Below are 25164 nucleotides of genomic sequence, written 5' to 3'. Positions count from 1 at the left end.
GCCGTGCTGTTTCAGACCAAAACCACACCCCTAGAACGTGGACTGTGTTGTGATTGGCCAGCCAACGAGAGCTTTCCCACTGTCCTGTGATTGGCCAGGTACCTGGAAGTGACGTAATAGATAGGCCAGCTCTCAGATACACAGCTCCCCCTCTGGCACGGTGGATGCTCTGCATCTCAGCAGCTACAGCGAGAGTAGTTCTTCTTCTTCTGCGGTTGAATGTACGCAACTGGATGTGCCCGCACCAGGAGGCGCTACGGTGGTGAGAGGAGTGGTGAGGTATACTGATAACGACGTCAAATTAAGGAAGTGCCGAGCCGCTTCGCAGAGCACAGGAAAACAATACAACACTATTTTCTCAGCAGTGGCTGAACTGTTTGTTCTGAAGCTTTAGGGTTTCATAAACGAGGTAATGACGCAGATACACACACAAACGCAGCGTTAATTGGAGCTTCCAGTCTATGTGGGCTTTAACATTATAGCTCCAGGCAAGTATTCACTGGCTTCGTTAACCAGTAGTACTTGTAAGTAAACATCGGGCTCATTGCACGTGTAAAGTTGTGTGGGAATTTGCTTCATGGTTGGACTGAAAGCAGCATCAAGGGCTGGCTGTTCAACATCCAACACAACCTGGGAGCTCAGTGAATTAATTAACCCACTAAGATAAGAATAAACTCACACACACAATTAATTATAAGCTCATTTCAAATTAAGGATTATTTTACTGCACTTATTTACTATTTAATTTAAAGAGAGGGCAGAGGTCCTTTGCTGTGTTTCCATCATAGTACCATTGAAAACGGTACAGTAGGGTACGATTTGGCATGGTAAAGCCCTGGGTCACAACTGAGAACAATAGCTTTGCTTGGTAGGTGGGTGTGGGCTGTGCGTAGGTGACAACAACACCAAATGTGACACAACAGACAACAATGGAGAAGCCAGTCTAGCTCCAGCCTGACTGTTCTGTACAATTTTACTCTGGTACGAGGGAAGGGTGCCAAAAAATGGAATAGTTAGGGTTGTTTATTTTTCTACAATTCCTAATGGAAAGGCCAAAAATAAAATGGAAATCTACTGTACGTTACCAAACTGTTCCACTCGATGGAAACGCGGCTTACGATGACCAAAATTGCTGCAGCCTCACTGAATTAATTAACCCATTAAGCTCAGAATATATCCAAAACACAATTATTTATATGCTATGTTCGAATTAAAGATGATTATTTTACTGAACCTTATTTAACATTCAGTTTAAGGAGAGGACAGAGGCCCTTGTGTGCTCAGATAGAGTCTGGTTCTCTTCCACTGGCACAGGTCTACAGGTGTTCCTGAAGAACAGCGTGTATGTGTTTTATGTGATTTGAATGTTGTTGAGGATGAATTTCATTTTCTGCTCCCCTGCCCTGCACTGACCAGATCTGATTGTGATATGTTGCATTCTGGTTGTTTAAAAATGAGATTTTTTGTTTTAGCCACTTTTCTGTTTTTGACACTTAAATACACAAATGAATCAATCAGTGTCGTGAAAGAAGGAAATGCATCCTCTCCTTCACCACCTGATTCAGGAGTTTCATCAGCATGATTAAGGTTCAGGTTTAGAGGAAACAAAGACCAGTTTGATCACAGCAGTAGCTTTGACTTTCTATATCTTTAAATAAACGTGACTTTCACAGACTGTTTCTATTCTGTTATATTAGTGGATTCAGGATGGCTGATACTATAGTATGTACTTTAGACATTTAGAATGCAAAAATCAAGGATTTGATCATTCAATCAGAGATGATCGCTTTTGCAACCCACCGTTTCTTGTGTTTGGGATCTTGAAGGAAGCGACAGCCTCGCCTTGTGTTTTTAATATCAATAAATCTATTTTAGCACCCACAGCTGCACCTGCAATGAATTTAGCCCTCTAACACATATTGCCTGGGTAGCCACTCCATGATATATCTCACCTCTCTGTGTGGCAGAGCTGTGTGTGGCATACAAAAGCCACACACTTGGATTTGAGTGACATACCACTACTCTAAAATGCAGAAAACACTCAAGTGACTTTGGGACAAGCCTGTCACCATTCTTCAGTGCTCACACTCAAAGCCCATAGAATGTCTGTGGAGAGACCTAAAGATGTTTCCTATCCAATCTGACATGCTTGAAAGGATCTGTCGGGAGGAATAAGATCAAGTGGTCCAAATCCAGGTCTTTAAAGCTTGTAGTGAATCAAAGCTGGCTGTAATTCCTGTCCAAGGACCAATGGATACTCACTGAAAACAATGTTGCCTGTGGGTTAAGTTTACCAAGGTTCACACATGTGGGATCACCGTGGTATATCACTGAAAGTCTAGTATGTAAGATTTGAGAAGATCTACCAACAGAATGTTTTATTCACTTATTATGTAAAAAAAGAATTGTTGTGTTTTCATGACCTTAGAATGAGCTCTTCATTTTTCATGAAGAGAGTGTCTGCTTTGGGGGCGCGGTGGTTCAGTGGCAGAGCAAGTCGTCTTTCAACTTGAAGATTAGGGGTTGGATTTCAGGCTCTGCTAGACACATTGTTCTTGTTAACTGTGCCGGCAGTTTGTGAATGTTTATGAAAAATGTGTGATGGAAACTGAAACATAGATGTACAGTTTGAATGTGTGAGTGAAGGGTGTGAATGGGTGAAGGTGCTATATACAATAAATCCAGAACATTTGCATTCCTCTGAATCTGCGGAGAAAAAGAAACTGGTGTTAAAGAAATATAGATATCTTTGGATATACCGTATTTAGATATCCAATAATGTTGAGCTTGAGTTGCAGATTTGCTCATTTAGTGCACATTTGTCCATCTGTTCTAAACCAAAGTCATTAAACTGGTTTACTTGATTAATTCAAGTTCAGTGTATATTAATACTAGGCCACTTTTGTGATTATACTGCCCTCTAATGTTCAAAAAAGAGGTAACAATGGTTTGGTGTAAATAGCAAAACTATAGGTAATGCAATCAATAGTGTTACATTTGTACCAGTACTTGTCAAGCACTGGCTACTCTGAGGTGGTGGGAGAGGGGGCCCTGAAATCTAATTCTGCTTAGGGCCCTATCAAGGCTTGGGCCGGCCCTGAACTTCATCTTTAGATGCCACCAAATTCTTTTCACTGGTCCTTCAATTTAAAATGGGGAGGGTATTTTTTTATCATTGTTATTATTCAAGTGATATATGTCAGTTTTCAAATGTAGTAAATTTATATTCCAAATTCCTCTGCCTCTCTTCCATTCTCTGGTGTTTCTGTGTATAATTCTTCACACCATATGAAATCTGAGGCACCCCTTCATTCTGTATTATTCCACTCTGATTATCCTTTCTATACTAATCTGTTTTCCTTTCTTTTTTCTTCTCTTCTCCCTCTTTCTCAGTGAATCAGTGGCTGCTGAAGTAGGACATGAAAAGATGTTTGGCTGCAGTGTCCCAAGAGGAGAGGCGGGACAAGTTCAAACGTTCAAACATATACAGTATATACACTATTTCAAGCTGCAAATACCAGCTGACAACTGGAAGAACTTAATTGCAGCTGAGCTCAACCGATCAAACTCCAAACACGTTGCTGTGTTGGCCTCCTGCACATCCACAACCTAAACACAGTTCATGCAGGCCAGCACAGCGATGATACGGATCAGACTTTTCATTCTGTGAGGACTCTGTACTCACTTTATTTATAATTTATTTATTGTGCGCTCACAAAGACTGTCATTCATTCTCTGTGTCTGGTTTTCAGAGGGATGGTGTTAGCTAAGGACTCTATAGTATGTGCTCATCACCTGTCCACATTCAAATCCTGGCTTCAAGGCAATAATGAAGATTATCATTCTGACTGGGGAATTTATTACTTTTCACTTGATGGTGTAAAGTGTACACATAAATACACAGCTGTGTTATAGTGTATGATGTTAAAATGTGAGGATGGTTCTGTTTTCTGTTTCTTTCTTAAAAAAAAAAGAGGATATAAAATGTCCAACTACAGTGGATGTGACAGGCATTTTACAGGCATGGACAGATGGAGTCACTCGAGATTGTGAAGGGATAGGTCACTCATGTGTATGGTTTTACATTCATTCACTTCACTTAAAGTTGTTTAATTAAATTAATTAAGGGGTGATAGAATTTGCTCTGGATCACGTACTTGCTTTGCACAGCATTGTGAAGGAGAGCAGCTCTCAAGAGCAGCAATTTCAAGAGTTAACAGACGCGTTCACAATGTTAAGTCAAGGGGGTCTGCAGCCCTCGGTAACAGCCATGGTTTGATTATGGTTCGTGGCCAAACTTGTCTCCTAAATGTCACAATCCCACACAAATCAACTGCTCTCTCGAGTCTCCAAATGTGCACACACTGTGAGTAACCTTTGCTAGGTTTATATGCAAAAAGCACCTGGTTAGGGTGAGGAAAAGATCCTGTTTTTTCCTCATCGCATCAGCACCCTTTTCATGAAAACACACTGTGACACATTAAAACACACACCCTTGTAACAATCCACAACAAAGCTTTCAAAGGTTGACATCAAACTGTGGACTGCCACCTCTGTGAAAGAATTTAGCTTCAAATAGGGCTTAATCTCAGTATAAGGAGTAGTTCACCGGCCAAGGACCACATACCCATTAGTGCTGGGGAGTGAGTTGCTGTGTAGAAGGGCAAAGATAGTCTGCACGCTGTGTGTGTGGGATGGACATACATTGTCTCCTTGTTACCTTTTGTGTTGTCTAAAATGGCCGGGGTTTAGCTGCATCTTATCCTATTTTTCCAAATTCCTGGGAAGATTGTCTACATCAACTTATGCTGGACTCACACATAGGCGATGGAGGAGCAGTATCAAGCATTGCCGAAGTGCATTGTGGGTCCATCGCTTCGCTTTGCTCACGTTGAGTACGGCCAAATTTGAGAAATGTCTGACTTTCAAAGTGTCAGTCAAACAAATATTCCAGCACAGGCGTGAGCCAATCAAATAAACAAATCAATAATCAATCAGCCAAAGTTTCAGACAACATTGTTTTCCCCACGTCAGACCCAACACTGGTGGACATGGCAGACGTCACATCACCTGTCACTTTAGCAAGAGGTTTTTTTTCTTTATTGAAAGTGCTATGTGCCGTTACATCATGTCACTTTAGCATAATTAGCAACTCTTGCTATGTAGTTAGCCATGACACTGCTCTGTTAAACTCTGAAAGCTACCTCCAGCATGTGTTGCCAACTCGCTAAACATAGCGACAAAGTCGCTAAGTTGGCAAAAGTGAACGTGTGAGGCCTTTGAGTCCAGCATAATGGCAGCAAAAGATTTGGGAGAAGATGCATTGCTTCCAAAACTTAATTCAAGAATGTCATTTAGTTGTGTGGGATTGCAATTTTCATGAGACAGGGTTTTTCTACCCTCCTCCTCCTTTCACGCTAACTCTGTCTGACTGACCAAAAAGTTAAAAATGTGTCTTACAGCTATCAAGCTAATGACCAATTACCAATAATCACTTCCCTTAGCTAAGTTTTTGTAAAACATATGGGCAAAAACTATAAGAAAGTAATTATAAGAAAGTTTTTATGTGCTAACAGTAGCTTAAAATGTTATGTCAGGATAATAAGCTTGTCCTCTTTCCATGATTAAAGGAAATTCAATTAGTTATATTGTTTATTGAGGTTATGGGTTCAAATGCCTCTTCATAAAGAGAGACATCCTCTCTGTCTGAGAGAGCAAACTAAAACAGAATTACTTTTACGCAAGCCGTAAAAGTAATTTGAGCAGGATAGGGATATTTTTGGTTTAAAAGGAAATGTAATAACCTACTTAAGCCTTTGGTTTTTTTTCAAAAGCCATACTAATTTGTTACATGACAATATTACTTTTCCATTACACCTTATAAATTGGCAACTGCTTTTTTTCCTTCAATATTCAGACTTCATATGGCCTTTGTGAGAATTGTGCATGTTACTTGCATTAGACATACAAGGCATGTACAATACCCTCTAGAGACAATAGTATTGTCTGTAATTGTGTCATGCCTGATCACACACTAAACACCTCTTTGGACACCAACAAACAATAAAATCCACATAAAAGCAACTGTTTTCATATAAACTGGGGAAATACAAGCTTTAGTGGCTCGTCATTTCTGGGTCTTCTTGGGCTTGACACCTGTCAGTGCAGCTAAGGCTAACGTGCAGGGTTTATGCTGCGTTCCATTTACACCGCGTTCCAGTTGAGAAGTCAGGAAACACAAATGTGTGTTGGGCTAGCCATAGCAATAGTTAGCGGCACCAGTCAATAGTGATGACAAGTAATAGTAGTATGAGTAGAGGATGCTAATATTAACTCAGTTGAAGTGAGACAGCAAATGTAATGAGAGGAACTGTATTAATGTTAACTAAAAAGTTTGTCAGCAATATTTTGCACTTCTTATTACTGGAGAAAGTAATATTATTACTTTAAAGTGTTACTGCCCAACAGTGAGTAGGACTACAGCTAACCCTGCATGACAGCTTTACATTTGCTAAACTTATCAGCTGAAAGCATAAATATAACCTCTGTTTTTACATCCAGATGGTTTTCTATAATTAGAATTAAAACCATAATAGAGGAACATCAACATTTTCTATTATATTTCTATGAGATTAGACATTTCTCTGATACAGTGATATTCTGCTGATTTTGGACAATGTAGCTTTAGCCTTGTTTAGCATCCAGCCATGAGTCAAACATGCACAGTTCTTTTAAAATGAGATGGGATTTGCAGTCAGTTCACATCACTGTAAAGTGAATGATGCTTTTTTTTATGATACATTATGACATGAAGCAGTGAGTCTCTTTAAGCACAGCCAGGAAGAGGGATAAGGCAAAGTAAACTTTTTGAATTTCAGAATAAGACTCCCATTACTTGAAGCCATGTTTAAAATTGCTGTCACTGATTTTTATTCTTAATAAGGTCATAAATCGTCATATTGTGCCCATGTGTAAAAAAAAAAAGTTGTAAGATGAGTGACCTAAAGCATGCATATTGTGGATGGACACCATGGATCACCACAGTCATAACACTGGTTTTGTTCAGTTTGCTGTGATGTTGTATGTCATGGGGGAGCTATTTTAGTGTGATACAAATCATTATGTAACTGTAATAAATTGATGGAAGTGTAACAAGAATGGGTCAGTGTGGTCACATCACGCAGGTTTACTGGGTCAATACACAAACTACTGAATGCCAGGGTGATTTAAAAGTAAAGCACAGTTTGAGTTGAAAGCCAACTCTTATTATGAAAACCGGAAAAATTTGGATACGAGCGCTGCTGATGATAGTGTAATTAACGCTGAACCAAAATGAGAGCGTCTGGTCTATGGACAATGTCCCTATTACATTCTCACTGTTGCCTCACAACAGAGCTGCAGCTGGACTCAATAAACACCTCGAATGGCACCAAATGTAACATGTAAACGGAAAAATAAATCAGGTTTTAAGGCCATGTATGTATTTCTTTCTTTATTCAGTTGAGTTTAAGCCTGGTACTTATATTTAAATGGGTAATTTTTGGACATTTTGCAGATGTTGACAGCCATTATCTGCTTTCAAAACATTTGCCTCTGACGCACAAAATCACTTCTGGCTAGATCGGACTGTAAAGGAGCCATTCGTACCGTTTGTTGCTCAGAGATGGAAAAAAACACATTTGTTGGCTACATTTGGCAAAGCCTTGGGAACACGACAGCCAAATTGCAGCACTGTAATGCAGGTGGCTTCCAAACGCAGCCTCTGAATTGAGACACAACTCGAGTCTGCACTTGGATATTGGAGTGTCGACATCAACCAAATAATCAGACTCACCTGTAACGTCACATTTATGTATCTTGAACTGTAAATCAAACAACAAATACAAACACACATATGCAATCAAAACTTCAGAATCTTGTAGAAAAGTTTATGAAAATAATATTTACTTTGACTTATACGCTATTTGGACGCCAACAAGGATTGATGCATTCAAATATTTATACAGTTCTTTAATCTGGAGTTTGTCCCCCTTTTGTAGCTATAACAGCTTCCATACTTCTCCGAAGACTTTCCTCTAGGTTTTCAATTGTTTCTGTGTGAATTTGTGTCCATTCACTCTGTAGAGCATGTGTGAGGTCAGCCACTGATGGATGTTGGACGAGAAGGTCAATCAAGTTCCTTCACACCAAACTCAAGGTCAAACCATGTCTTTATAGTCACTGGGGCACAGACATGTTGGAACAGAAAAGAACCTTCCTCAAACTGTTGCCACAAAGTTGGTGTTGGTAAGATTCTGTGTGTGTGTGTGTGTGTGTGTGTGTGTGTGTGTGTGTGTGTGTGTGTGTGTGTGTGTAAAGTCAGGCAGTTTCATGCAGCTGTGTAGCGATGACTCCGTCCATGTTAAACTGGGTACTATTTTTTTAGTGGAAAACCAACCTGTCCCGTGCCATGGCGAGGGGGGACCATAGTGGAAAAGGGCCACAAGTGTCTGTGGGGTTTTTTTCAGAATAAAAGTCCCCCCACAGTGATGTACTGTAGATCCAAAAGAGATGGAAGATAATTGGAGGCGCGTTAAATGATCGACACAGTGGAAGACAGTATTTTAAAAATCTGAATAAACTATTTTGGACAGAAAAGCACAGCCCTAACAAACTTGGCTGTATCGTCTGTTTGGTGACTTTAGAGAAAATTAATATTTTATATAGACTTATAAGCAGATCTGTTCTCTGCAAACATGCTGCATGCTATCTAGTAATCACATCCACTGCATTACACTATCTTTGATGAACTGAAGTTAAACAGAATCTTTAGAATTAAAGCTGCTGTCTATGATGTCATTTTGGACTAAATGTGGCTCCTCCTCCCGACATCGCCTCATGAACATGTTTGGTGAGATGGGGCATTTACTCACCATCAAACAGCTCGACCTCGAAGCAAAGAGCTTCTGGCTCCAGAGTGGATAGTTTTTGCAGAATACTTAAAATGTGTAATATGTGTATAGTTCACTGACAGCAGCTTTAAAAGAGACGTAGCCTTCAAAGGCCAACGGGAAATCAGATTTAAGGAGGAGCACGGCAATACACAGAAATACGGTGTTCACAACTTCAACACTTGAGCTTTTATTTTGATAACATAAACAAAAAAATACCTTATACAATCAAATAATTGTACTATGATGCTTGAAAAAAAAAAGAATGATTTATTTACTAAAAGTAGGGTGGGGTCACTTCATTTAAAATGTCTTTCAACAAATTTTTCAACTTTTGTTTCCCAAAATATATATTCTTAGTCTGATGTCAGAATCCCGTTGTTGCCATTGTACATTGCTGAAAATCACAGTGAGATCATATTTCTGACTTATTAACACGTCTACAAATATCAGTGCATATCAATGCTGTACGTTGGTGTTTTTGGCAGAAATTGGGGTGATGATAGCTGCGTTTAGATGCTCGATGGTAGAGAGTGCAGATGCGAGGAGCAGCAGCGTGAACGTTTGAAAGGCAGTTTGTCACAATTCACATGGAACACACGGTGTCCTTTTTGTAATCACTTTAATCTGAAAATCATTTTAAACTCTACCGACACCTCTGGACACAGGAGTGGAGCCCTGTTGGACTTCAGCTCATATAAGCATTATACTGTGATTTCAGAGTGATTTCACTGTGAAATCAATATCAGGGCAGATGCAGTTTCTGTATGAGCACAATTATTACATGGATAAGAAATGGTGCCCTGAAGAGCTACATCTATAAACCCAATGTAAACCCACTCAACTATAATAATAATAATAATAATAATAATAATAATACAACTATTAACTAATGTTAATAATAACATGGTATTTTGCTTGTTTGGTTTTGTTTGATAAAGTTAAAATCACAGAAGCCATTTTTGGGTTCTGATATCAGCGTGATGAAATGCAACACTGTAAAAAAAACAGTGAGCAATACTACGTGAATAAAACATGCAAGGTCAACTTGCATGTTTGGATGGAGTAATTTCACTTTCATGTGTTGCCTGGATACCAAGATGACGTAACGTGCCCAACACAGTCATTACTATGACATGAAGACAGTAAAGTTGTAAAAAACAGTGCAGAAAGTCTGTTTTCCTTCATACTCTTTGCTGTGTACCTGATGGAGAAAAACGTCATTTAACAATAATTTGGAGAAAGTACAGATTTTATAAGAATTTAACTGAAGCCCAGAGGAGCCGTCTTCCTTTTACTCTTTCAGTTATTTTATATAAGTATGAAATGTAATGTCATGTTGAAAATTAACGAGGGGAATATTGCTAAACCTGCAGAGAGAAAGATACAGACAAAGTCAATTATCAAACTGATGATGATGCAGACATGGTAATCGATAAAACTGTTTTAGACTTTTGCAGTCTGCAGAACCATGTCGGCCTGTACAGAAAAATAAGTGAATCATCATCTGGGGAAGACAAAATGTCATGATAGTCCATTCAGTACTAATAAATATTTCAGTCTGTACCAAAATGGCATTGAGCCCAAGGGAAGACAGCTGTTCAGTGTGTGTTTGCTCTCTTGCTTTCTTTACGGTAACCTTGTGGCATTACACACAGCTGTTGTGATCAGGCAGGCGAGACGGGAGACACTTCTGCCTCAGGTTTCATGCTATTCAATCAACACTTTGTCACAGGACGGCAAAAAAAAGCTATATAGTTGGTAAACATGGGTGTAAACAATAGAGCTATGTGCTATTTTTTTAAAGGCCACATAGACCGGAAGCTCCAATTAACGCTGCGTTTGTGTGAGTATCTGCGTCATTACCTCGTTTATGAAACCCTAAAGTTTCAGAACAAACACTTCAGCCACTGCTGAGAAAATAGTGTTGTATTGTTTTCCTGGGCTCTGTGAAGCGGATCAGCACTTCCTTAATTTGATGTCGTCATCAGAAATCCTCACCACTCCTCTCACCACTGTAGCGCCTCCTGGTGCGGGCACTAGTCCGGGCACATCCGGTCGCGTACATTCAACCGCAGAAGAAGAAGAACTACTCTCGTTGTAGCTGCTGAGATGCAGAGCATCCACCGTGCCAGAGGGGGAGCTGTGTATCTGAGAGCTGGCCTATCTATTACGTCACTTCCAGGTACCTGGCCAATCACAGGACAGTGGGAAAGCTCTCGTTGGCTGGCCAATCACAACACAGTCCACGTTCTAGGGGTGTGGTTTTGGTCTGAAACAGCACGGCTGACGAGAGCGTCAGTGAGGAGATATTTTGATCGGCTCGTTTGCAGCGATTAGGAGGTTTTTAACCATGAAAACAAGTTCATATATGTAAGTAGACCTCCATAACTAACATATATGTGTGATACAAGCATTCTATGTCACCTTTAAAATGCTGTTTCTTTGAGAAAAGAAATTAATTCAATATGTTTGTCAGGAAGCCGCACAGTTGGTGTAGTGGTTAGCACGCTTGCCTTTGCAGCAAGAAGACCTGGTTGGAACAAAGGCCTTTCTGCATTGCTGTTTGCATGTTCTCCCCGTGTGTGCGTGGGTTTTCTCCGGGTACTCCGGCTTCCTCCCACAGTCCAAAAACATGCAATATGGGGATTAGGTCAATTGGACGTAGGTGTCAGTGTGAGTGTGAATGGTTGTTTGTCTCTATGTGTGTCCCTGTGATGGACTGGCAAACTGTCCAGGGTGTGACTCCGCCTGTGGAGGATAAAGCAGTAGAAAATGGGTGAATGGATGGATGTTTGTCAAGATTCAGTGCATTTTATTGACAAATGTGTAACGTAAACATAACATTAAAACATTAAAAGTCCTCAGGTCACCATGCACACAAAAACACTAAAAATCGAATTATATTTGTATCAGTGGCAGCAAATGAAGCTTAGTTTCCTCACAAATGTCGGAAAATATGTTCAAATAAAATTCCAATATTAAACATTATGCCGTAGCAGCCTCCGCATTAAAACCACTTAAAGCACAGCTTCAACTGTTCTCTATGGGAGGACACACAATACACGACACAAAAATGGGACTTCCACGGAAGCTCAGCTTCTCTGGGAGTCAGTGTAGCAGTGGGCGGTGCATACGCTGGGCTTCTGTATGATGATTGGAGGAAATGTCTGAAAGGCGGAACCAGTTTTTGATTGACAGCGTTGCGGAAACAAACACAACAGTGGAGACTTTTCTGCCTCAGTCCTGTGTGGATTGTGCGAGGGAAATCTGTCGACAAATAGCTGCTCGTTGTGTGTTATTTGCTCAACAGTAAATACCATTTTCATTTGCACATGAAAATAAAAACACTATTATAGCATTTCAGTTTTACATAATTATCACATTTCTTTGTTCTAGTTGTTCTTTTGCAGAATTCATGTAAGAATTTATGTGTAAATAACTGGGCCTGAAATGAGCTTCCTCTGTTTTCAAAGACCAGCGACCGCCACTGCTTTGTAGTAATAATTGAAATACCCGTAGATTGGCAGTATTTTCAGAATATATTTGTCCCTTTTCTTGCCACCCAACACCCTGTCTGACACTAGAAACTCAAGTTATGTCACTTTGTAAACCACAGACATTATTGATCCACTGCTGCCTCAGGTGTACGTTCAAAATGTTCATCTCAGATTTCAGTGTTTGAAATCTTTGGCTCAGATTTACCCGTGAAGTGACACAAACAGACGTAAACCAACAACTCCTGTGTCCCCATAAACTAAACCACTTATTTTCTCAGTTTACAAAGCAAAACAAACTTTAGTTTCCGGTTTGTAACAGCGTGAAAAAGCAGCAAACATATTCAGCTGTTCTTGCAGGCATAGATTTTGTCCTGTTAGCCTTTTGTTAAGTGATTCTAATGTGTTTTTCCTTGTATCCCCGATTTCTCAGGCTGGTTCTTGGTGACGGTGGCACATTCAGCAAAGTTGATGTTGACAACAACACTTCCAAAAACCCGAATAATCCATTTAACAGGCTCGGTAATACTAAGTATACACCTCCATCCAGTATAAAGGAGGGGGAATCTTAGTCTTGGAGATATTTTACTTGTGTACTTTTCTAGTAAACTATGGAAAATGTTGCATTTGTACAGACAAAATGCTTAAAAGTTATATTTTAGCAAAGGAATTTATAATATCAACATTTCTGAAATAGTCCTCAGGTATTTTAAATTCAAATTCTTATGAATGGGGAAGGTATTGATGGTGTTAAATAGACATCCAAGCAGACAGTTTCCTACAACCTGATTTGTGCCTAATTCTAACCCCAGTCACAACATGGAAATGGTTATTATCACCCTCATTTTCTCATTTGAGGCAAAAGCACCACAGTCTTTATTATTTATGCACATGTGTCGACATTAATGACACAGATAAGTAATGTCATTTTGCTCCAGAAACACACACTTGCATGTATTTGTGGTTTGTACAAAGATAGAACGGCAGCACACAGTGTGAGTCTGGTGTGTTATGAAATGAATAGTCAAAATGGCACCAGAGACTAAATCATGAAAGTTACTCATAAGACACGTGTACTCTGGATAATTAGCTGCAAATAAGAGGAAATCTAGATTAAGATTATGTAAGGGTGTGTCCCGTGTGTGAACGTGTGGGGGGCATGAAACATATTTTTAGAAATCTTTATAAAATGACATAATATTATTATATCATAGAATAATTACTGTCATTTTCTTATCGTAATTTCTGTAATTCACATTTGGCAACAAAAAGAAAGTTGTCGTTGTTTTTGTGGCGCGGCCCCAAAACCAGAAGTTACACAGTGCCAATACAAGCGATGCTGACCTGCTCAGGCTTTGACAGGGGTGATGTTCACCAGTAACTGTTTTGTAAAAACCACTCCAAAAGTAAGTGACAGATCTGATCCAAACACAGCAGGAGGGATAAATGTGTGCAGCCGCACAGACTGTGTCCATCTCTGCTCTGCACGATGCCTGAAAAAGCTATTTTTATGCAGGTTTTGGTGCTAAAGAGTGTGGTTTTTTTTTGGTTTCCTATTTTTTTTCTCTTCCTATGGACACGGCAAGCGACGTGATTTGGCTGCAAATCCCACTCATGATGCATCCCTTATTAAATATTTATTCTCATTTTAGATTCAGAGCTGTAACTGTGAAGATGAGTCTCTGGATGTGTACATGTGCCAGCCTGTATTCTGTGTGTGTGTGTGTGTGTGTGAGAGAGAGAATATCTACAGCTCTCTCTCACCTGGGCTGGCTGTTGTCAGTTTAAAGTAGGTCTGATGCAGAGGGTTAACCAGCCTCCAGTCTGCTGCAGTTTGAGTGTGGATCAGTATATAGCAGTCAGGGGAATATCTCACTCTACTCACGCCTCAGGTTACAAGCATTACTGCCTTAGTTCATCTTTCTGTCATAATCTCTTTGTCTCTGTCACTGTCACTGCTCAATTCTTCCACTTTGCATCTCTGTCTTTCTTTTTTGCATATTTCCCTCTTTGCGTGACATAGAAACAAACAAGTGAAAAGTCAGTCTGTCGTTTGTCGTTTGGCCTACTTCCCTTAGTTCTCATTAAAATTTGTCAGTGATGTCATGATTTGGCCAACCTCCTGTTTGTTGCTGCCATTAGTGTTCATATAAAGACTAATAATCCTTCACACACACACACACACACACACAGGTTTGTGTAGCTATTCTTCTTAGCACCCTGAATTGACTTCCTATCATTTTGGACAGCTTAAACAAAGCCTTAGTCTCAACCTTAAAGGGGACATATTATGCAAAATCAACTTTTTAACCATTTTAATACTTATATTTGGGACTCTGGAGGCCCTACCAGTCGCCAAAGTGTGGAAAAAGAATACTCAGTCATGTTTTCATGGTTAGTGTAAGTGTAGGCCATAAAACACTCCATGTTGAATTCCCTGCACTTATGACGGCAGCATGCGCATTTCACCACGAATGTTACCGCCCCACCAGTAAGTTTACTTGGAGAGCTCCACCTTAGCTACACCTTGTGCTGTTGGTGGCTGCACAGAATGAAGCTAATGTGCCGGATAAAGTCAGCAAACGCACCACTTCACGTCAGACTGCGGCTGTTTTCTGTCAAGCAATACTATCAGACCTGACCGAGGAAGCGCATGTGTGTGTGTACAAACGATCAATAATACTCCTCTAACTTGTCTTTACTAGCCCACGTTGCATGTGCCACCGTCTGTTCTGACATACAACAAATCACTCCCTGAAATGTTGCTTGGCAACACATGAGCTAAACGCCGCTTCACAGACAAACACAGAGAGAATCGTGTGATAGGTGGTTTGAATGTCACTGACATTTGTTTCTATTTAAAAGCTTTAAAGAACCAGCGGGACAGCTGACCACTTCAGAACAGAAGTACATTTACAAATGATCCCCACATTAGTGCTTACGGAATGAACCAGGGCAGATGGACTTGTGAGGAAGAACATTATGTGCAGGAAGTCTCTTCATTTTCACATTGTAAGATTAAAACATTGGAGATAAAAGAGGGCGGTGAAGCAAAGGTAGGAGACGCAACACCATCACAAGCACAGGATGTCCTGTCCTGACGTCACCGAGCTGCAGGAACAAAGCAAACTTCCCACCATCACGAGCAGCAGCAGCAGCTTTGATGAGAAAAGAAAAGACATTGTGCAGAGTCAGGACACTGGATGTGAATTATTGAACAATGTCCACGAGCTGTGTGTCTGTCTTTTCACATCACAAGGAGACGAGTGCAGGAAGGACAATAAGGCCACAGGTACATGAACACTGTGCACACAGTCTCCATCCACACACTCATACTTACTGTGACATTTGCACAACTCTCACACTGTTGCAAACCTTTAAACTATGGTATGTCCCCCTCGGTGGGTATCAGCCCCCACTTTGGCAGATAAATAAAACATTCCAGAAGTTGGTTTTTGCAATGACGATTTACTCTTTTCAGGAGACAAGCTGCAAACATGAAAGTCATAAGAACTCAAGTTCAAAAAGAAACTGACACACATCTTGTTGGGACTGCACTGATGAAGACCTTGAGATACAAAACAAACAAATCGAGTCTTCACGCGCACTTCTATCATACTTGTTATTATTATACTTAGATTGTTTTTAATTATTATTTAAGAAATAGACCAACTTGTGTGTTAGTTTGTTTGTTTTGTCTCATCATCAGTGTGAGATTGTCGGTTCACCTTCAGGAGATGACTGAAGGTCTTATCGAGCACATCTTGTGTTTAAGATACATGGACGTCTTTATTTTAAGTCTATATGCTGATATGCAAACACACGTTTAAAAAAGAATTTACTAATACACAAATATATGCAAACATGCACATGTTTGGAAAATTAAATCCAAATAAATACCTCAACAATGTCCTACCTCAACAATGAATGAAATTAATTTACCCAGTATTATTTCAGCAAACAAGGAGCTTTGTGGCTGAACACACACCAGATGTCGATAAATCTCAACCAAACTGTCAAACTGCGATGGAAAGTTCTGGCAAAGCAGTCTTCCAGTGACTGCAGATATGACAGAGGGGAGAGTAGAGAAGACAGCAACTAAAATACCACCAAAATGATATTTGTTTGTCATCCATCTTCTACCGCTTTAACCTGCACATGAGGGACGCTGTGACAATCTCAGCTGACATAGGGCGAAAGGCGGGGTCACCAGTCCATCACAGGGCCAGTTCACTCGAGTCCAGTTCACCTTATCCCCAAATCAACCCGGAGAAAAACCCGCGCACACACGGTGAGAACATGCAGAAAGACCCTCGTTCCAACCAGGATGCCAACGCGGGTCTTCTTGCTGCAAAGAGTTATATTTGTTTGTATTTACCAAAATAATCTCGACCACAGGTCTAAATAGTGTTGATCTTAAGTTATTTGGTTTTATTTTGGAGTTGACAGTTGCTCATTTATTTCTAAAAAAGTCATTTAACTGCATTACTTGTTTAACAGAAGCTCAGTTTTACCACACTTGGTGCTTCATTTTGAAAATGAAAGTGCAAATGAATACTAGACTACTTTTGTGATGTTACTGCCCTCAATGGCAGGGGCCTTAAAGTCAAATGACCTGGGGGTCCGTCCAGTCAGGTGGGGGCCGTTCAAAGTGAAAAACAGTTTGGGGCAAAATTGGAATGTTCAGAAATTTGAAAATTCAAATGATGTCTTGATCATCATGATGTTGTGATTAGGAATATCCAGGATGAAACGGCACACCATATATATATAATTCACAAAAAAACACAGCAAACTACAGTATATATAACCAAACCAGACAGAAATGAAATTAAATCAATAATAACAATTGTAATTAAAACACTAGACAAGCTCGTCTATAAATCAGTGCAGGGTTTAATAATGTGATAAATATAACCTAATGTATTATCATTATTATGAAAATGTTGTTCTGTGTTTGTCATGAGCCAATTTTCATTATAACTATATAGTTATAATGAAAATTATACTTCAGAGTATGTGTAAGACATCAACTGTGTGAGCACAAGTTGGAGGTTTTAAAAAAAAAAACTAATGCAATTCACATTTGTATGAATAATAGTCAAACACCAGTCACTCCAAGGTTGTGGAAGAGGGGCCCCCAAATGAAATTCAGCTTGGGGCCCCATAAAAGCCTGAGCCAGCGCTGCTATGGCATCATGTTCATAATTCTGCATCAGTAATTAAATACACAAGTGTTGTATCCTACACATTGAGTTTCTGAGTTTCACCATCTTCTCCATCTATTTTTAGATTCACGTATCATTACAGATGGAACTTTTTCAGGTTCTGGAACACGACACAATACTGCTATAAATACTTCAACAGTCACATAAATGGTTGCAGATAGAAAGAAGTTGAGAGCTTTAAGCTAGTTAAGACAGAGAGAGGCGTTGAAAAGAGGAAACCAGGATATTTTGAGCTTTTTCTATTATTCTGCACCACCGGGGATCTGTCAAAATGTGGATTGTACTTCCACTACTGACATTACCGTTCGCCAAAAGGCTCTTTCAGTCAGCATACGCTCTATTATGTGTCTGGTGAAGACAGAGAACACATTCAAATGTCAAATGTCAGGGAAGCCCCTCGAGTGTTCCTTGAGCTTTAAATGTATTTCTGTGAAGAGTCTTCGTCCAGAGTGAACGGCGCTGATTCAGACGCAGACTTTTTCTGACAGCGAATATACAGCAAGCACAATGTGTTCAATTTACCACATCAATGATACAGAAAATGGGTTCCACTGTTTTTCATTGTTCTTTTTATACAGATTAATATGATATTGAGAGGAAAACAAACAGAAATGTATTCTACACTACACTATACGGACCAAAGTATTCCATTACACCAACAGGGCCAGTAATGATGTATTCAAGTACGTATACAATACTTTAATATGGACTTGGTCCCTCTTTTGCAGCTTTCATACTATTTGGTAGACATTCCTCAAGATTTTGAAATGTTTCTATGGGAATTTATGTGCATTTATTCTGTAGAGCATTTACGAGGTCAGACACTAGTGTTGGACGAGAAGGTCTGGCTCACGATCTCTGTAACAGGTCGTCCCACAGGTGTTTGATGGGGTTGAGGTCAGGGCTCTGTGCGGGCCAGTCAAGTTCTTCCACACTAAACTTGTTTTCACACTTCTTGCGTTCATGTCACATACCAGAGCAACCAATAGACCCTTTCATTGTATACAAACATTCCAAGCATAGCGAGAATTTGCACACAGTTTGAGGTCAGAAAACGTCACAACAGGTAAGTGAATCCAAGACGACAACATAACTTGAGGCAGCATAGGTTTCATATACATATGTGCACATGTTGACACACACATTTCGGTGAAATCCAGGCTTTCAATCCAGGCCAGAGCCTCTTTGTCTGCACTAGCATCACCATAGTCTTCTCTCTTTAATGCTTGGAGCCACAGATGATGTCTATTTTTTTGAAAGAGATGAAATCCTGTGGGGATTCTAAAGAACTTGACACCATTGCTGGTTCTATTTTCACAGCCAACTACGCTACAAGTAGACATCTTATGTGTTGGACTGTTAATGATACGAGTGTGTTTTCTGACCCCAAACTGCACGCGCACATTTCTGTGACGTAGCTCTCGAAAGGGTCTATAAGGATGTGAGATTTAAATAGTCATCCCACTGTTAACGCCTCGATAAATGTCAAATTAAATATCTGACAAATGATATAATATGGTCTTACACAGTATTCATTATAGGTTCTTTATGCCACCTAAACATCCATCATTTACTGCTTTATCCTCCACCAGAGGGTCGCGGGGGGTGCTGTGTCAATCTTCGGCACAGCTTCCCGTTACGTTGGGCGATAAGCGGACCACACCCTGGACAGTTGGCCAGCCCATCGCAGGGCCACACACACACACACACAGAAACAAACAACCATTCACTCTCACGGTCAATGTAGGGTGTCCAATTTACCTAATCCCCACATTGCATGTTTGAACCCGGAGAAAACACACACACACACACACACACGGGGAGAACATGCAAACTCCATGCAGAAAGGCCCTTGTTCCAACCAGGTCTTCTCGCTGCAAGGCAAGAGCGCTAACCACTACACCACTGACATATACAGGGATATTTTTTCTTTGGTAGTGGTGTTGGAGATTGAATATTTTCTGCAGCACACAGAGTTTAGGCTGAATTTCATGGTTTTCAGACATTAAAAATTCATCACATCATACGGGAACTGCAACTCTTTCTCCCGCTGCTGAAGTTTTATGGGCTTCAGCACAATGTTCCAGTGAAACTGTGCGCCATGTATCATGGCAGTAAAATACCACGCTTTTCTAAAGAATAACACGAGATATAAGGAATTAAGTCAGACATTCTTCCTTATATAATTACTGCAAAAACTCTAACACACTTAACTGAAGGGAGGTGATTTATTGTCATGATGTCAAGGCCTCAGTGAGGCTGGATATCAGAATGTAATGACTTTTTTGTTATCGACTGGGTGTCAAACTTCCTGTTTATCACCTAATATCAAAATATTGTTGTCGTTTACTATCATATTTCCACACCTGAAGAGTTAATCTAATCAGAGCCAGTAATCAGGCCGCATAATGTTTGAGTGAAATCTAACAGTGCTTATAATTTGATGTGTGCAGGAAGTTACGACCAGAGACGGAGCTCATTCCCCAAAGGAGAAGAGGAAGACGGTACTTATCTCTAACTCATGTGAGTGACAGTGTGTTTTTGTGTGTGTATTTTGAGAGGATGGTACTTGTTTAATGAATGAAGGAATAAAAAGAAGATCTAATATGCACCGAGTAAAAATGAGAGCACAAAGTTGAACAAAAACAGGCCAACTAAAACAAATGCATCATGTTATGGTTTGTTAAAACTGATTCAATAAAATTGGTATCATTCAGGAATCAGTATTGAAGTCCAGATATCAATAGGCGTACTGATATTTTCATTTGAAAAAAATAAACAAAATAGCTCTAATCATCTAAGTGAGCTGAAAACAGCCGGTTCATTTCCTGGAAACAGTCAAGTTGTAAAAGAGCATGTTTGTTTTTGCTGGACAGAGTCTTGTCTGGCGTCATCTGCCAGTGTTTGCCAGAATGACCTCAACTGTGATGCACAACAAACGCAGAGACAGTCTGCAGGGACAGTGATGGTGCTTTGCTGCCCTCTGCTGGAGATTTCAATATCTGCTGTTAACAGCCGTGTGAAAACCTGTTCCTCTGAAGTGAGACAGAAGTACTGTATATGAGGACAGAAATCAAAAACATTAATGTCTTATTAAAGTTCTAATTTCTGTTTTTGCTTTAGTTCAGTATTCCTTGAATTGAAAATGGGATATGCGACATGCTTTTTAAGACCTGAGATTGCGAATCTGATTTTCACAACTGCAGTTTCCAAGCATACCCTTAATGCAACACATTACGTTTTAACATTAAGCACATTGTTTGAATGTGGTATTGATCAATCAGAGTATATATATGTCAGGGATAATATATAAAAGTGAATATAATGGAAGAAAACACGAGTTTAGAAAACAAACATACCAAAAACAAATTCTGTTTTGCTATCAGTGACATATCCCAGGCTGTTGTATTCCTCCAAAGTAACACATATACATCCGATCCAATGAAAAGTACTACGCTTAATTTAAATAACATTCCAACGAATTTCCGAGAGTGACGTCCTCAAACAGTTTGCCGTGTTACTGATATATCAGTAACGCCCTCGCGCCGTGACCCGGATGTAGATTGGCTTAACTCTATATCCCACAATTCCTCTCTCTCTTCTTCCTCTTTCCCCTCTGCGGCCATGTCTAAGAGAGGTATGAACACCACCTCCTAAAATCCACTTTCATCTGCCGTTTTTATGCTACTCCACGTATTATAACATTGACTGTGTGTGAAAGCGGGATAAATACGTTACACCTGTTGGATTATTTTAGTGATTTTATAAAACGGAGTACAGATTATTGACGATGCCGTTTTTTGCTAGCCAGCTAGCTGGCGGAAGCCATGTTTCGCTGGCTGCGCCATAGACACATGAAGTATGAGCTAAAGGATTCATATTAAAATATAGTTCCGTCTGTTAATTCCACACGCGCTTGTTTTGCTTATTAAACAATTTGAGACAAAGTGAACGGGTAAATATTATACGTACAGCCGAGTAATACAACACGCTACGTATGCCGGGCTTTTAGCTTTAGCTAGCTCGTAGCTGCGTTTCTCTGGCTGGCATGTGAAGGGTTAAAGTCTCACAGACGCACATTAAAACAGTTGAAATAGTACTTAAAATGATGCTTCATCTTCATTAGGGATGGTTCATACAGATGTTAGTGCATGCAACTGTCATGTGTTTTTATTGGACTACATGAAATACATCGGTACATGTCCTGGTCTGTTGGTCACAGCATCACATGTGGACAGATCTGATGTCTTGTGTGTTCTCTTCCCTCAGGACGTGGTGGTTCGTCTGGAGCAAAGTTCCGTATCTCACTGGGTCTCCCAGTGGGAGCGGTCATCAACTGCGCTGACAACACAGGTATGTCTCTGCTTAATGTCTTGCCTTAATATTGTTGCTGGTTTGGTAATTAACTGGCGTTATTCTCCGTGTCTGAATGCTGAGAAAGTCCTTGGATGCTGTAAATTTGCTTCTGTTGAACTCTTGAAAGCTTGTGAAATTTTGGACTGAAGGAGTAAGATTGGCATGTTTGCCTAGAATCAAACTTGAACTGTAAACATTTGTGTCTAAATCATTGCTTGATGCTGTCAAAGTGATAAATGGTTGTGTTCTAGTGTCAGCCACTGTCTGTGCAGGGAAAGCTGTTTCTATCACTTTTTATTCAATTGGTGAGACCAATTTTGTGTATATACAGAAAAAGTGTTTCAATGAAACTTAGCCTGTTCATCCCCTGATAACGATCGTACACCTAATGTTTTGAAAAGCTGAGCCTTTTCTTTGGTCTCACTTGTCTTGATTTTTTTGTATAGCATAGAGTTATAAGTGCTTTGGATGCTGGTTGTCTTTGGTGTTATATCAGGCCAGTTTTTACCTTCAGTTGATTCGAACACTTTCTGATGACACAGCCACAGGATTATTGGGCTGAAAATGTAGTATGAACTAGCCACAATTTGTTTTTTCCATGCAAATATTCTACTTTTGTGGCTTGATCAACTTGCGCAGATCCTTTAGTATTGCTTAAATTGTAACTCTTTTGTGCTCTTGAGATCATGTGATGAATTCATGTAATTTTCCAAGTTGTTTCATGGGACACGCTATGTAGAATAAATTAACATGTCATTCTGTTTTAAAGGTGAACTGCTCTGCTTTTATTGGTTAAATTACTTAATGATATTTAGTTCTCAGTAGTTCCCCCTTCAAAAAGCACTTGCTTTGTCTGCTCAGTGGCTCGGTGAGTTGTCGTAGAAGGGAATATTGAGCTCATCACTGTGGGTGAGATGGCAGCGACACAGTGGCTGACTGATCTCAATCAGTGATGAGACAAATGTTCTGTAGCCACTCGGCTCCAAACTTAAAGGATGACATCCTCGGTTTAGCCCCAGTTTCCTGTTTGTCTGCTCATGTCATCCTTTTTCACATGTGGATGCTTTCTGTCCTCAGGTGCCAAGAACCTGTACATCATCTCCGTGAAGGGCATTAAGGGACGTCTGAACCGTCTGCCTGCAGCCGGAGTGGGTGACATGGTCATGGCCACAGTCAAGAAAGGCAAACCAGAACTCAGAAAAAAGGGTGAGTGCAGGTCATTCTGATCCCAGTGTCTGTTGGTCAACACTAAGCTGAGGGCTTGTGGGGGGAAATGCTCAAGATTGACATCCTAACTTTGGGTTTATTGGGCAGAACATTAAAATACTCATACAGACACAATCTTAACAATACATTTAGCTCAGCTTTGTGGGTTAAACTGAAGGTTTGTAATAACTGCTGATACCATGTCTGTTGCAGTGACTATAACTGTAATACCGTCCATATCGATATGACACATGTGAGTGTTTTGTACTGAACACATGTCACCTCTCCACAGTGCATCCTGCGGTGGTGATACGGCAGCGGAAGTCGTATCGGCGAAAAGATGGCGTGTTTCTCTACTTTGAAGACAATGCGGGAGTTATAGTAAACAACAAAGGAGAAATGAAAGGTGAGTTTGTTTTGATGGGACCCCACTAGCTTAAGGTTTTTATTTGTATTTTTAGGTTAACTTACATGTTGATAAATGGATTAGATCTGCTGGCATAAGTCTGTGATGGCCTCATGCAGAGGGAAGTGAGATGGTTTAATGTGTTAAAAAAAAACACTTGTTTCCACCTCTTTTCACCTTGGTTATGTTTGTAACTGTGATACATTTGTGTGCAGTGCATTCCCTCTCCTTCCCTTAAATATAATGGATACATGCCCTCAAAGCAGCATGGGTTGCCAGAATCCTAGTGCAGTCACTGCACAAATGTATTGCATTTTAATGGAAATTACTGATGTCCTCACCTTTTGCAAAAATTTAGTGAAATATGTTCAAATAAAAGTGGATTTGTATCCTTTGCGTATTTAAAGTCCTCGCCCTTTAGTAAGTAAATGGTGTATAGCTGTGGTACATCAGCTACACTACTGGCTGTGCTTGTATCGAGGCTGTTTCATCTCATTGATGCTTTGTGCCTTGGCAGCAAATTTGTAGAATTCTTAAACCACAGTTGAGCTGTCTTCTGTTGAGAAATGAGAGTTTATTTTTCTTTAGTTGCACAATTCTGTGCTCATTACAGCATGACTGTGGCTGAAACAGGTTTTGTCACATATTAACCCTTCAAAAAGCACTTGCTTTGTCTGCTCAGTGGCTCGGTGAGTTGTCGTAGAAGGGAATATTGAGCTCATCACTGTGGGTGAGATGGCAGCGACACAGTGGCTGACTGATCTCAATCAGTGATGAGACAAATTTAACCTTCTCATTCAACCCAAGTCCAGGAAATATGTTAATGCTTCAACCTGTAGTCTGTCTTTTGTGTATTGTTTTAAGCTGATGAGCTAAATTAGTTTTTGTACTATCAAGATTAAAATAACCTTCACTTTCTGTGTCTGTAGGTTCAGCCATCACGGGTCCAGTGGCCAAGGAGTGCGCTGACCTTTGGCCCAGGATCGCCTCCAACGCTGGCAGCATTGCCTGAGCTGGACCGTGCGCCGCATTTTCAATAAACTGTTGTTCAAACAAAGCCACGTCTCTTACTGGTCATTTATGTAAATGTATATATGTATGAAAAAAGAGCCCCCACTGTACCTCCACTAACTCCCACTATACAAGGATTTTGATTTCTGGAGATCCAAGTTTTGGCCCATGGGAGACCTTAGGTTTTGGAGACGGATTACTGTCGGAGGTACAGAGGCTTTATACGTTGCTTTAAAAATTAATAATTTGACCAATTACTACAACTAGAGATTTGTTTTTCAGTAACATTTCCACTAAATCTAGTCATTACAACCAGGGAATTAGTTTATCACATCTAGTTTGATGTGTTGCAATTTTGCACTTGGTCTTGTTCCATTAAACGTACTGTGAACCGAGACAGAACAAAGAAATATGGAAGCCCTGCTGGGTCCTGCTGATCTTAAATGGATTCTATTTGGTGTCCTCTGCTCCATTAAATTTACTCTTTGTCTTTAAAATGCTTGAAGGCCTTCAAGCATGTAGCGACCATA

General features: G+C 40.1%; 2 protein-coding genes across 3 annotated transcripts in view; both read left to right on the top strand.

Annotated features, from left to right (window-relative positions):
* Positions 1 to 20173, top strand: part of LOC122784668 (carbonic anhydrase-related protein 10-like) — a 171305-nt gene extending 151132 nt beyond the window's left edge. The window contains exon 9 of one of the 2 annotated variants that reach the window (XM_044049961.1): positions 20109 to 20173. In XM_044049961.1, coding sequence (XP_043905896.1) covers positions 20109 to 20173 — 65 coding nt within the window. Of the gene's footprint in view, positions 1 to 3393; positions 3937 to 20108 lie in introns of those variants that run through there. The other variant, XM_044049962.1, reaches the window with a different exon arrangement.
* A 1038-nt stretch (positions 20174 to 21211) lies between these two features.
* Positions 21212 to 24680, top strand: rpl23 (ribosomal protein L23). Its single transcript, XM_044051174.1, has 5 exons — positions 21212 to 21292; positions 21925 to 22008; positions 23089 to 23217; positions 23510 to 23623; positions 24553 to 24680. Exons 1-5 carry the CDS (start codon positions 21280 to 21282, stop codon positions 24633 to 24635), a joined length of 423 nt encoding a protein of 140 aa, XP_043907109.1. The 5' UTR covers positions 21212 to 21279; the 3' UTR covers positions 24636 to 24680.
* Positions 24681 to 25164: the final 484 nt, after the last annotated feature.

The sequence above is a fragment of the Solea senegalensis genome, linkage group LG19 (genome assembly GCF_019176455.1).
Source record: "Solea senegalensis isolate Sse05_10M linkage group LG19, IFAPA_SoseM_1, whole genome shotgun sequence".
NCBI classification, from domain to species: Eukaryota; Metazoa; Chordata; class Actinopteri; order Pleuronectiformes; family Soleidae; genus Solea; species Solea senegalensis.
The sequence above is the reverse complement of the archived record's forward strand: the minus strand, read 5'-3'. Positions and strand labels throughout refer to the sequence as shown.

Excerpts from the sequence above, each read along its gene's own strand:
- rpl23 (XM_044051174.1), top strand. Across the intron at positions 22,009-23,088 it reads CAACTGCGCTGACAACACAG|GTGCCAAGAACCTGTACATC; the intron begins GTATGTCTCTGC and ends TTCTGTCCTCAG. Across the intron at positions 23,624-24,552 it reads CAACAAAGGAGAAATGAAAG|GTTCAGCCATCACGGGTCCA; the intron begins GTGAGTTTGTTT and ends CTGTGTCTGTAG.